The 18,184-nt window shown below is 32.2% G+C and overlaps 1 protein-coding gene across 3 annotated transcripts in view; it reads right to left on the bottom strand.

Moving 5' to 3' along the window:
- The window catches only part of LOC139511665 (sodium-dependent proline transporter-like), a 44,667-nt gene that overhangs the window by 7,280 nt on the left and 19,203 nt on the right, over positions 1–18,184 (bottom strand). For all 3 annotated transcript variants that reach the window (XM_071298658.1, XM_071298656.1, XM_071298657.1), the window contains 6 exons: positions 12,289–12,420; positions 11,309–11,561; positions 10,039–10,171; positions 5,243–5,377; positions 4,617–4,720; positions 496–620 (listed from right to left, as the gene is read on the bottom strand). In XM_071298658.1, the coding sequence (XP_071154759.1) occupies positions 496–620; positions 4,617–4,720; positions 5,243–5,377; positions 10,039–10,171; positions 11,309–11,561; positions 12,289–12,420 (882 nt within the window). The remainder of the gene's footprint in view (positions 1–495; positions 621–4,616; positions 4,721–5,242; positions 5,378–10,038; positions 10,172–11,308; positions 11,562–12,288; positions 12,421–18,184) is intronic.

The raw sequence follows: 18,184 nt of genomic DNA, 5'->3' as shown, positions 1-18,184 counted from the left end.
GGTAAAGCTTTTATCAAGACGACGCTGTATAGTTCTAATTCCATGCCCGGGTTTGACTTCACTTGTGGACCTTTTTTGTTTTATTATCTCTTCTGTGTTTGTAATACTTTTTAGATTTTAAAATATATTGCGTCTATCGTCACTAAAGAGGCATATGCTGTAGTAAAATTGGTACCGTTAATGCTTTTGCACAATGATCCGATGTTTCCTGATAAATTGAATGCAATACGTAGGCTTAGTTGTCTATAATTGAAACAATTGTATTGAAACTTTCAAACCAATTTTGAAAAACATTGAGCCGTAATAACAATTTTATTCATATTCATTTAATGGCATATTAACTATGAGACCTTTATTTAACACCTAACCGTGTTGTCTTGGCTGAGACAAAGTTATGTAAATTGTTAATTCAAACACAAAATACTAGAATATAATAAAACATATTTCATAACATCTGGTTGTGTTTGCATTTTCTTTCCAATTTTTAATATTTACCTGACTTGACTAGTTTATCTATAGGAAGTGAGAAGGATGTTGACATGAATCCGAGAACCGTGAAGATAATAAATCCTGAATATAAACTGGTTCCCTCGCCAGCTAATGATAACAGTACTGAATCACTGAAAAAAGATGTAGAAACATAAACAGTACATGTTTTTTTAATTTAAAAGTATTTAAGATTAGTGCTGTTTCTAGCTGAACTTACACTGTAAGGTCGAACTAAATAATGAATATTTTTTAAAGACAGACTATATCTAATTTGATATATAATTCAACATAAACCTAGATATCGAGTTTCCTCAAAATTCTAAATTTGATCAATACCTGTAAAAACATAGTTAAATATTTAGATAGTATGCATTTTGAAAAAAAATTACTATATCATCATAATACAATATTGGTATAACATAAAATAGATAGAAATTTCCTTTCTCTTCAAAAGTTTCAAAAGTAAATGAAAATGATTCAGCGCTCATTTTGTTCCATTTTAGTCCTCGGTTGTCTGGTTGCAGATTGTATTGTGTGAACACGGTATAAAATGTAAAATGTATATCCTTATCAATTTTTATCGTTCTAACCTTTTTTTGAATGAACGTTTGAAAGCCAAAGATTTTAAAATATTTGATTGAGAAGTTCTATGACCAAAAAGGGACGTTAAAACAGTATCTCCACGAAGAGAGAAAAATGGGGATTGAAGCTTCGTCTTTTCGGAATTTCTTAAAAAATTTCTGTGACAAAGATGGACAAAAAAGCGATTGGGGTATTTTTATCAAAGGGAGTTCCAAGCTAAGTTCCTTTTATATATCCCCCAAAAAAGGGGACCGAGAGAATTACAAAAACATTATTTTCCACGATTGGAAACCTTCATAAAATATAATTTGTTAAGATTGATTACGATTTGCCATGATTTGTTTTAAAGGAAAAAATCTAATTTCAAATAAGTAAAGCTGTAATAGAATATATTTACATTTTTTCCACCAATTTAACAGTGTAAAATGAATAATCTTTACGAAGGGTACACAACTCATTACTTCTAATAACTCTGATTTGATGTTGTACTTTCTTCAAGCAAGAAATTTAATAGAAATAAATGAGGAATGTGTCCGTAGGATGAAGCCGCCACTTGCTTTTAACGTTAAAAAGGGATATCACTAAAGACTGTTAAAGTGATGTCACCAAAATTCATACTTAATATTTGTTGTGTTGTGGTAATAAGTATTGTGTATTAGTATCAGACATTTGGTTGAGGCAAACTCAAGTTAGAGAACGGAAACTACGGAGTAGTCATAAGCATAACGTCGCTGGGCTTCTAAAATGTTGTAAATTACAAATTTTTCAAGAAAACAATATCTCACAAACAGGCTTTGAAAATTTTGGCAAAATGCATGCTTCCAAAATGTCGTATGTGAACTTGAACATATTTATAAATAGCAGTGAATTAAAACTTTGACATTTCTGGATTATCCAAGACCTTAAATTATTTTCGCAGAAATAAAGAAATGTACAATTATTTTTTTCCCAAAGCCATTCTACAACGATTTTCAAGTTTTCATACAACATTTTGGAAGCAAACTTTACAAACAACTGACATTGGCAATTTTGTAGTATGTCTTATTTCACACATTTTGATTGGTCTAACTGTATGCTATTTTGTAATACCAAAATTTCCTCCCGCCTAGACCATTGGTGTCAAAAAGTATTTTTAGCCAAAAAAGTCATATACGACATTTTAGAAGCCCAGCGACGATAAGCATCATTCAAAAAGGTCAACCTGTATAATAATAACTTCGTCTGTAAATCATTAATTAACACTCTGTGTTGACATGAATTATTATTGATAAGGTCATTATTATAAATTAACTGTTTCCATAACTGAAAATGTTTGAAATATTAAGACTTTTCTACATCAGGAATAGATACCCTTAGCTGTATAAGGCAAAACGTTATAGAATTTTTGGTCTTCAATGCTTTACAACTTTTATCATATTAGATCGTGACTGATGAGTCTTTTGTAGACAAACGCGTGTCTAGCGCAAATACAAAATTCCAAATACTGGTATCTATGATGAGTTTATTTACAAAATACTGAAAGATTATTTCATATCAAGGACCCTCACAAAAATGTGTTTTGTTTATACATTTAATTCAAATAGCCGTATCTTATTCAAAACAAACTAGTGAACGAATTTCAGTCTTTAATGGTCATTTTGATCTGAACATCAACTACAACAGACATGGGGTATCTTATACATAGTTTTCGATGAAAATATTTTAAATTTGTGCAAAAAGAGTTATAAATCAAAATGAATTTATCTACATATATATAGAAAGAATTGTTTAATTTTCCTCAAAGTTCAGTATTTTTGTGATTTTACTTTTTAATACTGTAGTTTCCTCAGTAATTTTGAAACTATCTGTTTATGTTGTATGCTGCAATAGTTAATTACAAGAACGTGCAATTTAAATGGATACAACCAAAACCACGTAAATATCATAAAAAAATACATGCACTATAATTCTTCAGAAAGTTTTGAACCTTAAATATCGGAAACATTACATACACTTCCATTCTCCAGAAAAGTTTAGAGCCTTAGTTATTTCTTTAAGAGCATGTAGTCATTAGAATATGACATTGATATTACAAACCACTGACAGTGCTATTATTTTATTAAATTATGCTGATTGGTTCACTAAATCTGATAAATTGTACACAAAACATGACGTCCATTATCTTATTTGTTTAGGGGCCAGCTGAAGGACGCCTCCTGGTGCGGAGTTTCTCGCTGCATTGAAGACCTATTGGTGACTTTCTGCTGTTGTCTGTTCTATGGTAGGGTTGTTGTGTCTTTGACGCATTCCCCATTTCCAAATTCTTGCATTTTCCAACAATACAAACTATTGGATTAAAGGTAATTTAAATGACAAAACGACTTTTTGAAATTTCACAACTTTTAAATAGTTATGTCCTTTACACTGCCTGTCGTGCCATCTGTGGTATTTCTTTTGGGTAGTTAACCAACCAAGTATTCCGGTTGTACAAAAATATTTCTGCGTTTGCTTACACTAGGTTCGACTAAAGGTGTGGCCAGTTTTAATATTCAAAGTACAATCGTTCTTTTCAACTTTGCATGATCTTTGCCATTATAGAACTTAAGTTTTTTACCTGGAATACTCAGTACCTTGACTACGCAAAAAAAAACACTTTTTTATATATAAATACCTATATTTCTATATTCTCTTGTGTACACTTGGTTCGACCAAAGGTCTTGTGTCCAGTTTTGTTTTTAAAAATACTGACCTGTTTTTAAACTTTGTATTATCTTTGCTATTATAGAATTAATTTTGTTACCTGGAATACTCAGTACATACTTTTTTTATAAAAACCTTTATTTCTATGTTCTGTTGCACTAGGTTCGTCCAAAGGTGTCGAGTCAAAAAATACTTACCTTATTTCAAACTTTGTTTTATCTTTGCTATTATAGAATTTAATTTTGTTACCTGTAATAATCAGTACCATGACTACACAGTACATACTTAGTAATCATCTTTACCATGCCTGTATACCGGACTGTTTAACCAAAGAAAAACGTATATTCTATTAATAAACTGTTTTTTTAAAACATGATTTGGTGGCTTTAAATATTTTTTTAGTACAGAGAAATTACAAATCGTCTTTTGCTGATACATCTCCAATACTATTGGTTAAGAATTTACATTGTATAGTAGTAGAAGTAAATACGTGTATGTTATCACCATAAATGTAATGTTTGTGTAGTGAATTAAAGCACAAATATGTTAAAGAAGATGGATAAAATTGGGGAGACAAAAATACCGATTTGCAAATTAGTTAGTTAAATGATACAATGTGTATATGTGTTATGTTTTATTTGTGTATGCTTATAAATCAAATGAAAATTTACTGCTTTCCTTTAAATCACAAATTTAAGAAGCATTGTAAAAACTAAATTTCGTTTTTACACAATTCAGTGAAGGTTAAAAGTTTATCCTTTTTCATTTGATTTGATTTAAGTTTTGTTTTCAATTTTGAAGTGAACATATTTGTGCTATTTTTATACATCCAACTAAAGACATTTATAAAATGAGATGATACTTACCGAAGACAGTTATTGTTAAACTTATTAAAACTTGCCATAGTGAATAATGGTCCCCATCCAGGTCCAAGAGAATAAAACACTTGAATTGCAGCTTCTAGCCAAACCTAAAGATAAAACAAATTGTATACAAAAACCAATGAAATTGGTATAAAACCTAGGCACATGATGTATAAATAAATTCGTAAAGGAAGCACTCAATTTGCATGCGATGATGCGACAAATACATGAAATAGTATACAAATACCAATGAAATTGATCTAAAATCTACACACGATGTTTAAATCAATTCTTAAAGGTAGTACTCAATTTGCAAGCGATGATATTAGGAGAACATACATACATGTAACCATTTAGATTGTGTGTTCTGAGAAATAGGCTGGAATTAACTGGATAATTTGTAACAAAGATTTAATGAAGAGATCAAAACAACTTCTTTACTGCATGTAAGTCTCAACTACTTTTAAATACATGTGCAAGTTTTGTTCTTTTATCATTAAGTCCTGTAAGTAGTCAGTATGCACAAAACTATTGTGCACCAGTACAAAATATATTCTTAAATATGTGTGGTTAAGGAACATATTTATACATAAGCAGCTGAGAGGTTGATTTGTAACAAAACGATTTACCTGAAGTTCCAATAATTTGCTGAAATCTGGGGAAAGATAAACTTTAATTCCGTCTATTGAGCCATCAAGTGTTAGTCCTCGGACCAGTATAACAGTGAGTAAAATATATGGTATTGTAGCTGTCACATACACTACCTAAAAGTATAACAAATAAAAAGTCAAATCACAAAAATACTGAACTCCGAAAAATTAAACTAGAGGCTCTTAAGAGCCTGTGACGCTCACCTTGGTCTATGTGCATATTTATTCTTTAGTTTTCTATGTTGTGTCATGTGTACTATTGTCTGTTTGTCTTTTTCATTTTTAGCCATGGCGTTGTCATTTTATTTTCGATTTATGAATTTGACTGTCCCTTTGGTATCTTTCGTCCCTCTTTTTTAAACAAAGGAAACATATGGATGCATGACAGAATTGTGTTTTGGTGATGGTGATGTGTTTGTAGATCTGACTTTACTGAACATTCTTGCTACTTACAATTTTCTCTATCTGTAATGAACTTGTCCCTTTAGTTACAGAGGAAAATATTTTGTAAATACCAAAATTTACCAAATTAATGAAAATTGTTAAAAATTTACTATAAAGGGCAATAACTTCTTAAGGGGTCAACTGACCATTTTGGTCATGTTGACTTATTTGTAGATTTTACTTTGCTGAACATGATTGCTGTTTACAGTTAATCTCTATCTATAATAGTATTCAAGATAATAACCAGACATTTCCTTAAAAATTACCAATTGGGAAGGGGGCAGCAACCCAACAACTAGTTGTCCAATTCATCTGAAAATTTTAGGGCAGATAGATCTTGACTCGAATTTTATCCTGTCAGACTTGCTCTAAATGCTTTGGTTTCAGAGTTATAAGTAAACATGTTCATTTTACCCCCTATGTTCTATTTTTAGCCATGGCGGCCATCTTGGTTGGTTTGGCGGGTCACCGGACACATTTTTAAAACTAAATATTCCAATGATGATTGTGGCCAAGTATTTGTTAAATTTGGCCCAGTAGTGTCAGAGGAGAACATTTTTGTAAAAGTTAGCGACGACAGACGCCAAGTGATGAGAAAAGATCACTTGGCCCTTTGGGCCAGATGAGCTGAAAAGGTAAGTTCCTAATATAATGGCAAAATCAAAAGCTTAAACACACCAAACGAATTGAAAACAACGGTCATATTCCTGATTTGGTACAGGCATTTTCTTATGTAGAAAATGGTGGATTGAACCTGGTTTTACAGCTAGCTAAACCTCTCTCTTGTATGACAGTCACATCAAATACCGTTGACAACGATGTGTGAACAAAACAAATAGACACAATAGGTTAAACAGTAAAAACAATAGGGGTACAGCAGTCAACATTGTGTCATCATATTAATAATTGATTCTTTTTCTTGGAAGTCGTGTGTTCCTCTTAAAGGAATCGAGTCACATCTCCACCTCTTCGTGCTCTTTAAACGAACAGAAAACTTCTGTTAATCTAGATTAATTTGTTTTACATATTTTTAAAAGTGGAATGGTTATAAAAGAGACAACTATCCATCAGAGTCTAAATGACGTGGATATTAACAAATATAGGTTCTTGCATGGTCTTTGATATAGAAAAATGAATACTGCATAGTCAGCAATAAAAGGCTTGACAAAACAAAACGTGCTACATTTTAAGGTAGATCATCGGTATATATTTCCTCAGATAGAATTTTTTTAATCTTTGCCAAATGAAGATTTTACTAAGCTTTTTTTCGAAAATATGTTGAAAAGAGAGGGACGAAAGATACCAAAGGGACAGTCAAACTCATAAATCTAAAACAAACTGACAACGCCATGGCTAAAAATGAAAAAGACAAACAGAAAAACAACAGCACACATGACACAACATAGAAAACTAAAGAATAAACAACACGAACCCCACCAAAAACTAGGGGTGATCTCAGGTGCTCCGGAAGGGTAAGCAGATCCTGCTCCACATGTGGCACCCGTCGTGTTGAAAAGTATGAGTCACCGTGTTAATTTTCAAGATACGAGTCAATCAAAATTGCACTAATTTGCTTAGATTGTTCATGAAAAAAACACATTTATGTGTATAAAAAGAAATCTATGAGATCGACTTTTGAAATAAAATATGAGAAGATAATTTTAAGATATGTTTTAAGAATAAAAAGAAAAAATGGTGTCACCGAACTTGGGTTTTTTGTTGCTACAAATAAAAAATAAAAGTGTCCCTATCAGTCCAGTATAAAGTTTTTACTAAAAGAGTTCCCCTTAAATAGCCAAGTTGAAAATTGATTCTAAAAAACACAAATATTTGGAATTTGTTTAAACATTTGGATAGTGCATTGAATTACTAATTACTAAGAAAAATGAAAGTCTAACCAAAAGATTGCAAATCTTTTTATCAAAATTTGCAGATTTGTACAAAGAACTAGACCGATTGTGTACTGCGTTTGTACAATCCAAGATGGCGATATATCATGAATCTACCTTAAACAAGACAACCAATGACCTGTTTTTAAAGGCATAACAACTACAAATGAAACAGACAATATCCAAGGATAATCACTGAATGAATTATTAAAAGCTCCCAACTTGCACATATAGAAAGCCGGGTCAAATCCGATTTCAAAAATTCATCCATCCCATTCCCTGGGACAGTGGTGAAACATAACAAGTAACAAGAGGATGTCAGAGTGACAGCGAACCGGTCTTTTCTGCAGAGGTCGAACCCTGAACAGTTGAGCAAGTATTAAAAGAGCACTGAATTTGGATAGTGATTGAATATTTGACACTAATTAAGTTTTTGACACAAAATGAATGTGATCAAAAAACTTAAAAATTGAAATTGGACATTTACCTATTATGGTCCAACATCCAAAAGCTAAGTACATTGTTAATACCAGCATAACAAATAACTTTTAAGAATTAAATTGTTGATGAAATACTTATCAATCAAAGATATTATTTATGTTCAAAGGGAAATAACTCAAGTTCATATAACTAGAGGCTCTCAAGAGCCTGTGTCGCTCACCTTCACCTTGGTCTATGTGCATATTAAACAAAGGACACCGATGGATTCATGCCAAAATTGTATTTTGTTGATGGTGATGTGTTTGTAGATCTTACTTTATTGAACATTCTTGATACTTACAAATTGTGACATGATATTCGCGTGTAATCGATACACGCTTTTTCAACGGTTTACACGCGAGGATTTTGTCACATGGCGTGTACACACTTTTCACCACTTTACACGCAATTACACGCTTTTTCGTTCTTTTCATTTTTTTGGTCGTTAGTGATATCGCTATTCTCGGGTTTTTTCCTTATTCGGCGATAAATCCCGAAAAATTCGAAGTAATTGTTTGGCTGCCTTATTGTTTGTTTTTCTATATGGACAAACAGTAAAAGGTAAGTAATTTGTGATTAGTTTAAACGATTTTGTGACTTTCTTTCATATTCACTTTATAGTGCACAGAAAGAGGTCACTTTCAGGGCCTGTACCGTCGTCTAAAGTGCCGATTGTGTAGCCAAAACGATGTGTACGGCAAGGTTCAAGATTTATAAATTATATTTTGGAGTTCGAGTTTAAATGATCGAGTGACAAGTAACGCATAATTTGTGTATTCTATGTTGCAATGATTAAAAAAACCAATACATGTGAGAGGAGAAATACAATGTAGCTATTTGAATAAGCATTTAACATGTTTATCTAATAGAAATCAAATTGATAAAACATTTTTCTTTTTCAATTTCTGTTTCAAATCTAGCCAACACAACAACAGATTTCTACAGGCCATGGGGATAAAAATATCACAGAACTGTTGGATCGGCTCTCATAGTACCAGATTTCTTCTGATGAGTAATGGCAGAGATAATAGATGACATTTTACATTGCCAAAAAAAAAACAAAACATTATGACATTCTTTCAAATCTTGATGAAGCTTATTCAGTCAAATATCAATTCCTACTGTGGGAGAGCATTTTCAATTATAAAGAAATTGACACTGAATTCTGATCAGAACTTGACTATGTTACATTTGTATTGTGTGCTGTTATGAAATAAATGTAACTAAACTTGAAACTGGCAGTTGTTTTGCATATGTGCCTAGTGGTGGTGCTTTAAAAGCAACATAACAGACCACTGTTTAATACAATAAAAGTTCATAGTAGAATATATATTGTTTTTTTATATACACAAATTTGTATGAAATTATGAACATTACCACATTCATATTAACAAGTCCGCATCTACGTCACGCGTTTTCACACGCTTTTTGACATATCATGTCATGTCATGACATGATTTCCCATTGTCAGAGGTTGACATGTATGCTTACAATTTTCTCTATCTGTAATGAACTTGGCCCTTTAGTTACAGAGGAAAATATTTTGTAAAAACTTACCAAGATTTACCAAAATAATGAAAATTGTAAAAAAAAATTGACTATCAAGGGCAATAACTCCTTAAGGAGTCAACTGGCCATTTTGGTCATGTTGACCTATTTGTAGATTTTTCTTTGCTGAACATTATTGCTGTTTTCAGTTTATCTCTATCTATAATAGTATTCAAGAAAATAACCAAAAATAGCAAAATTCCCTTAAAAATTACCAATTGGGGGGGGCAGCAACCCAACAACAAGTTGTCCAGTTCATCTGAAATTTCAAGGCAGATAGATACTGACCTGATAAACAATGTATCCCCTTTCTAAGGTTTGCTCTAAATGCTTTGGTTTCAAAGTTATAAGCCAAAATCTAAATTTTATCCCTATGTTCTTTTAATCACTTCTTCAAAAATAATATGCACTCACTTTTCCAAGAGATTTTACACCTTTAATGATGCATAACCCAACAACCACCCATGCTCCTAGTAAACACAGCATCAGCTTCCAATTTATAGTACCAATTTCTTCTATTCCTGAAGACATACCAAGCACGTCTTCTCTGTAAAAAAAATATTTTCAAAGTTCTATTCATTAAACGACTGTTCTAAAGTAAATGCAATGTCAAAATTGTCATGCATGTTTAATGATTTTCTTATGTTTATTGATACGTTTCCCATTTTAAGATCTTTGGTTTTACCTGTCCAGAGATCGAACCTACGACCCGAGACATTCGAGGTGAGCACGTTATCATTAGAAAAAAAAAAGCTTCCGAAAATAAAGGAGTGTTTATACAGGACCACAAACCAATTAAATACTACAATTATAGGAATATAACCTCAATGCATCAAAAGGAGGGCACAAAAAAGGAGGGGAGGAGGAGGAGGAGGACCATGACGACGACGAAGACGATAATGATGATAAACGTCTAAAGATAGATATTACATGTATTTGAGGACGATATAATGTTAATGTGATATGAATTTCAACCCTGCTTTTTAATAAAACAACAGCTAAGCCTAACTTTTAAGGTACTGGTTAACTTGCTTATATACGGACTGTAGAGTGACAGCGAACTTTGCACTGCAGCAAATGACAAAGTTCGACCTGGTCGTGGATCGCACCCACGATATCTCGCATTCGAAGCAAGTATAATTCCTGCATTTCATGAAGCTGAGGTTCATATGTTCACAAATGTATGTAAAACAGATAGTAACAAGCAGAATGATTCCGGTATTAACCGAGATTGTGTTACTGATCTTTGGCGTTCCCAAAATTGTACTTTTGTGGTAATAAGTATTGTGTATAAGTTTCATAACATTTGGTTGAGGCAAACTAAAGTATGAGAACGGAAACCAATTTAAGGACGTACGTACAATGTATGCACGGACAGACAGACAAGGGTAAAACTTAATTCCCCCTCTAGTCCGGCGGGGGCAAAAAACGTAAAAGGTTGTAGGTTTTCATTGGTGTGTTAAAATTTTTCCGAATAGCAATGCACTTTTTTTTAGATTTTAATCCGTGAACTCTGGATTTTAGTGTATATATCCATAGTTTTACCAGAAACTTTTTATGTGTGCGACATGAACTTTTTTATAACTCCTCATCCGTAATTTATTCCAATGAGAAGGTGTTCCATGATTTGAAGATAATATGTATAGAAGAAGAGGAAAAAACATCTCACTTGATCAATACTTACTGCCAAAATTCTTCTTGAGCCGTTATCCAATTCGGAGTGCTGTTAGTTGAATTAATACCCTGCATGACTTGGCTTGTCAGATTTAAAGTACTGCGGTCGTCTGTACAATACTCGCTGTTCCATTCATTATTACAGGATGTCCATGGAAGAGGCACGGCAAACGAACTAGCTATGTAATACAGTGACCATGCCATAATAATATTGTAATAAATACAAAAAATAGTCATTGATATGAGCATACCTACTCCAACTCCTGCAAAATAAAATAAAATGCTTCATAAATTATCATGAAATTTGCATAAATGAAAATGTATTCGACACATTCCGGCATATTTTGGCATTAAAGAACGAATTACTCGGGAAGAAAACTTCAATTCGTGTACATTTGATTTTCAAGGCTTCACCTTATAAAAATGAAAGGAGATCTGAATATAAAAACATCAATAATTAAACAACAATCTGGAGCTCATGGAATCGTCCTGAACATGTTTGAATTATTTGCGTTATTTCTCGTTTAAAAAAAAATATTTTTCATATAACTTGTTGGGAGGTATGGTATGCCTTTATATGCTGATACTATCTTTATTCTTAATACAATGTATATGTACATGTAATAGTAGCGTCAGCCCTATATAAATACTCTTTTAGAACTATTTAAAAAATAATACAACATAACTATGTTGCATGTACGTCATTACATCCATGACATAAATATTTACAAAGAACACAGAAGTAGATTATACATGATAAGCAGATAATAATAGAGAATAGGTGGAAAGAAGTGTCATAAATATTTTTCTTTTACTACCAGTGTTTTGGTGGATTATTGGGGCGGTCTGTCTACTGTGTTTCACATGATTTGAGTAACATTCCAGCTTTACAGTAAAGACATATTGTCGCCGCTTGACTTTTTCCGATTTTGTAGAAGATGCCAATATATCTCTAATATATTAAAGGGAAAAAAAGGATCGTAATCTTACCTTTGAAAATTGGACAGACCTCCCACACATGAAGTGTACCTTGTCCAGTAAACTGTCCAACTGCTGTTTCAAGAAAGAACAAAGGTATTCCACAGAACACCAGACAGATGAAAAACGGTATCAAAAACGCACCTTAAAAGTAAAAGAAATATTTTGATTATTTTTTTATTATTATTTTATAACTATTTTCATATTTTCAGTTATAGTTCCTGTCATACATGCATCGCCATTTACACTTTCAATTAAAATTCGAGTTGTACATAAATAGCATGATACATCTGCAGCACAGGCACTTGTCACTTTTTTTAATATATACCTTGTTATATTACGGTATATATATAAAAAAAAAATTAAGACAAATGCCTGTGATTTGCAGTTAAGATCGAGCTAGAAATGATGTATCGCCATTTCCATTTTCAGCTAAAGATCGAGTATCGCCACGTGCATTTTCATTTTTTCTTCTATAAACTTTAAACCGGGTGAAAAACTGATAACGAGGCGAGCAATGTTTGTTTATTTCTGTATCCAATGCAGATGTTATACTTGAAATATTCGAAAGAAATAATTATCAAAATATAAATGTCAGTACCAATTTGCGAGTCGCTGTAATTAGCGAATACATTGACCAAAATGTACTTCCTTGAATTGACAAATAAAGACAAAGGACGTATACTTATAATTGATCTTTTTTTCATATTCTTTCAAATTGGATTGTGCTGGTTAATTGCAATTCTAATTACAACTCTTACTTGGTTCAAAGATTTTTTTAAACAGTCAAAGTGGAAGAAATACATGTTATTCTATCTAAGTATATAACATTTGGAAGATATTATTCATTACTTGATTTATACTTTTAAAACTCGGGCAAAATGATTGATTTATACTTATATTTATATTAAACATTAATGTAAGCAACAGATGCTTTACATCGAAAACAGTATTCTTCGTTTTGTTGTCTGTTGTAGCCATATTTCAAGCAGTTTTTACAGAGTTGTCTCCTATATCCAAAAAGTAAAACCACAAAAAACAGAATTCCGAGGAAAATTCAAAAAGGAAAGTGACTAATCAAATGGCAAAATCAAAAGCTCAAACACATTAAACGAATGGATAACAACTGTCACTTCAGTCCTGACTTGGTACAGGCATTTTCCTATGTAGGAATGTGTATTTCCCAGTACACATTCTTTATGATAAAATTAAACAAACATTCTGGGAGTATTGCATGGCAGTATATATATAGTCCCCTACCGGTTAAAAATTCAGTACACTTGAACAAAATGCTAGCTGGATCTATAATTTGTCATGGTGTAAACAATGTGGCAAATATCAAGTCAAAATCTTCATGCATGACGGGAAAAAAATGTGGAAAAATGATCATGCTGATTATTAAAGTGACTTTTAGAAGTCCAAGGACCATTATACTCATTATTATCAGCCCGTCCTATTTGAGTGAAATTTGTTAGTTCAGGGACCACAAATCTTCACAAAATCATCAGACTGGAAGAAAACTGGAACTTGATCTGCAATTATTTGTCATGATAAACAATACACCAAATATCGAATCAATATCTTCCAGTCAAAGTGGAAGAAATACATGTTATTCTATCTAAGTATATAACCTTAATCAAATGGCAAAATCAAAAGCTCAAACACATTAAACGAATGGATAACAAGAAACATATCAGTCCTGACTGGCTTGGTACAGACACTTTCCTGTTTAAGAATGTGTATTCCCAATACACATTCTCTATGATATAATTAAACAAACATTCTGGGAGTATTGCATGACAATATTTGTAGTGTCCCCTACCGCTTAAAAATTCAGTACACTGGAACAAAATTCTAGATGGATCTATAATTTGTCATGGTGAAAACAATGTGGCAAATATCAAGTCAAAATCTTCACGGGTTACACTAAAGACCTGAAAGTGGACCTGAAAAGACCTGAAAAGACCTGAAAGTATACGACTAAAATTATTCAAATTGCCATAACTTTTTTGTTATTGGATGGAATTTCTTCAAGTTGGAATTTTATTAATTGTTCATTTCCATATTTCATTAAAATTTAAATATTTTTAAATCAAAAATATTTTTTGAAGCTAGAAAAGTTGGACCTGAACGGAGAAATGAAAAGACCTGAAGAGACCTGAAAATCTATGGTCGGACTAATTCTAACTTCAATATTTTTTTAAGACTTAATGGTTATCTTTCAACTTTAGACTTTGTGAAACAAAATGTTCAATATAATGATAATATTTAAAAAAAATATTGAAAAAATATCGTTGAGGTGTCAAAACTCGGACCTGAAAGGGAAATTAAATAACATAAATTTGCTTGAAAAGCCTGTGGTCAGATTTATTCAAGTTCTTTAACTGTTTTCAATCAATCTCCTTAAAACATGATTTTTTTTTATAGGTAAGGTATAATATATCATTGAAATGATAAAGAATTTTATCGAAATTAAAAAAATATAATGGTTGAGTTACAAAATTCGGACCTTGTCTGGGAAATAAAAGACATGAATGGATCAAAGGGGTAGATGTATTTAAAATCGCACTACATTGTTTTTTCTATTTGTTTTCATTTTAGACAAAAGTCTATTGAAGAGAACGATTGACTTTATATTTATACAGGAACATATTTGAATACAAAATACCTTTTTGATGATGAAAAAAAAAAGAAGATTGCCCGTCGAAATTATTCAAACCAGAGACATATAATACAATAGTATTATATGTCTCTGTTCAAACTAATTCAACTTGCTTAAACTCCATTAATATATATCAAAGCAGGTCTAAACTTGAAAATGAAAATAATAGTATTGCCTCCCCAGTAAACTATATGTAATTTAAAGACGCGTGTTCGTCGATTGGAATGTTTTAATTACGTGAACGTCACTGGGGTAAAGCTGATGACCGTAACTGCATTCACGGTCATCCCAAGATGTCGGATGAAAAATTAGGTCAGTTTCTGTATTGTCTGTTAAAGTGTTTCTATATCATTTTCTTTACAAATCATACATTGAAACGATGTAAATTTATAAAAGAATCACTCGAAAATCACTAATTACTTCCGAGAAATGTGCATGAAACGGGAAATTCGATTTGAAAAAATCGTTAAGATGACCGTAAATCATAATCAAAATATTTTTAAGATGACCGTAACATAAAACAAGGATGACCGTGATTGGTAAAAAGATGACCGTAACTTGTAAAGGATGACCGTAATTTGTAAAGACTGACTGTAATTTATATAGGACGACCGTAACTTTTATAGGATGACCATCGATTCTAAGAAATATCCGTATTGTATTCAAAGCTTTTTTGTTGAGTTTGTCGATCTCAATAAGGGCTCGGTTAGCGGATATAAATATGTTTCATAAATTTCTTTTTAACCGGATTTTTGTGACAAACATGTCGGTTATTGATTTGGGGATGTACGGCGGGCGGGCGGGCGGGCGGGCGGCAATCAAATGTTGTCCGTGCATTAACTCATGAACCGTTCAACCAAAGCTTTTAAAATTTTAATATGTTGTTACTAACGACTAAATGAAGGTCAGGTTCAATAATGGCGATTTTGACTTTTACCGTTCAGGAGTTATGGTTCTTGAAAGATTGAAAAATGGAGTTTCCAGTCGTGTCCGTGCATTTACGCATGCACTGTTCTACCTAAGCTTCCCAAATTTTAATATGTTGTTACTGATGACAAAATGGAGGTCAAATTCAATAATGGCGATTTTGACTTTTACCGTTCAGGAGTTATGGTTCTTGAAAGATTGAAAAATGGAGTTTCCAGTCGTGTCCGTGCATTTACGCATGAAATGTTCTACTTAAGCTTCCTAAATTTTAATATGTTGTTACTGATGACAAAATGGAGGTCAAGTTCAATAATGACGATATTGACTTTTACCTTTCAGGAGGTATGGTTCTTGAAAGATTGAAAAAATGGTGTTTCCAGTCGTGTCCGTGCATTTTCTCATGAACCATTCAACCAAAGCTTTTGAAATTTTTATATGTTGTTACTGATGGCAAATTAGAGGTCAAGTTCAATAATGACGATTTTTACTTTTACCGTTCAGGAGTTATGGTTCTTGAAAGATTGAAAAATTGTGTTTCCAGTCGTGTCCGTGCATTTTCTCATGAACCATTCAACCAAAGCTTTTGAAATTTTTATATGTTGTTACTGATGACAAATTAGAGGTCAAGTTCAATAATGACGATTTTTACTTTTACCGTTCAGGAGTTATGGTTCTTGAAAGATTGTGAAATAGCGTTTCCATTCACGTTGTTGCATTTACTCATGAACCATTCAATCTAAGCTTTTCAAATTTTAAGATGTTGATACTGATGACAAAATGGAGGTCAAATTTGATATTGACGATTTTCACTTTCACCATTCATCAGTAATGGTTCTTGTGATATTGCAAATAAATATTAATAAATCCGGTTTGCTGTCGTTGTGACAGCAGCTTGTTTTGAACTATAATATAATTGGCCATATTTAGGATTTATAACAATGATAGTAAATTGCATATTTCTCGTAAACAATGAAATATTTATTGATATCGACGTTAAAATTTTAACACAAATTGACAGCGATACGACGAGAATTTGAAGAAACATGAATGTATCCCTAGTACACGGATGCCTCATCTACACTATCATTTTCTATGTTTAGTGGACTATGAAAATGGGATAAAACTGTAATTTGGCTTTAGAATTAAAAAGATCATACCATAGGGAAAATGTGTACTAAGTTTCAATTTTATTTAACTTGAAGCTGGACAAACGGACAAACAAACAGACGAACGGACGAACGTACGCACAGACCAGAAAAACATAATGCCAATAAATGGAGCATTAAAAACATTAATAATACATATGAATATTTGGTAATCGAGCCCATGTGTATGGTTCCAGAGGAAGCAGATTAAAATCTTAATTTGTCTTGATATATGCAGGCGGAAACACTTTTGAAATAGAACAAAAGAATCGAAGCTCTGTGTTTATCGAGAAAGCGATAAATGTTAACTGTAATTTTTGATATAGTAACAAAATTTTAAAAAGTTAATAGAAACAAATAAAACGACAATTTTCTTATTTTAAAAACACCATTTGCATAAGTTTTCAATGCCCCAAAACAGGTAACGATTGTATCGAAAAGAGAAAAATCGAGTGCACCTTTTTATGTAAGGGCATGTTTGGGGTGTATATTTTGTCTTTAAAACGTACAAAGCAAGAGTATTTTATATAGCATCTCGCTTCAGATTCTATCATTATTATATATCAAAGCTACAGGTTGACTTTATAACGTAAAACTAGAGGCTCTAAAGAGCCTGTGTCGCTCACCTTGGTTTATGTGACTATTAAACAAAGGAAGCAGATGGATTCATGACAAAATTGTATTTTGGTGATGGTGATGTGTTTGTACATCTTACTTTACTGAACATCCTTGCAGCTTACAATTATCTCTATCTATAATGAACTTGGCCCAGTAGTTTCAGTGGAAATTTTTGTAAAAATTTACAAATTTTATAAAAATTGTTGAAAATTGACTATCAAGGACAATAACTCCTTAGGGGGTCAATTGACCATTTCGGTCATGTTGACTTATTTGTAAATCTTACTTTGCTGAACATTATTGCTGTTTACAGTTTATCTCTATCTATAATAATATTCAAGACAATAACCAAAAACAGCAAAATTTCCTTAAAATGACCAATTCAGGGGCAGCAACGGGTTGTCCGATTCATCTGAAAATTTCGGGGCAGATAGATCTTGACCTGATAAACAATTTAACCCCCGTGTCAGATTTGCTCTAAATGCTTTGGTTTTTGAGTTATAAGCCAAAAACTGCATTTTACCCCTATGTTCTATTTTTAGCCATGGCGGCCATC

Source organism: Mytilus edulis, chromosome 2 (genome assembly GCF_963676685.1).
Source record: "Mytilus edulis chromosome 2, xbMytEdul2.2, whole genome shotgun sequence".
Taxonomy (NCBI): domain Eukaryota; kingdom Metazoa; phylum Mollusca; class Bivalvia; order Mytilida; family Mytilidae; genus Mytilus; species Mytilus edulis.
The sequence above is the reverse complement of the archived record's forward strand: the minus strand, read 5'-3'. Positions and strand labels throughout refer to the sequence as shown.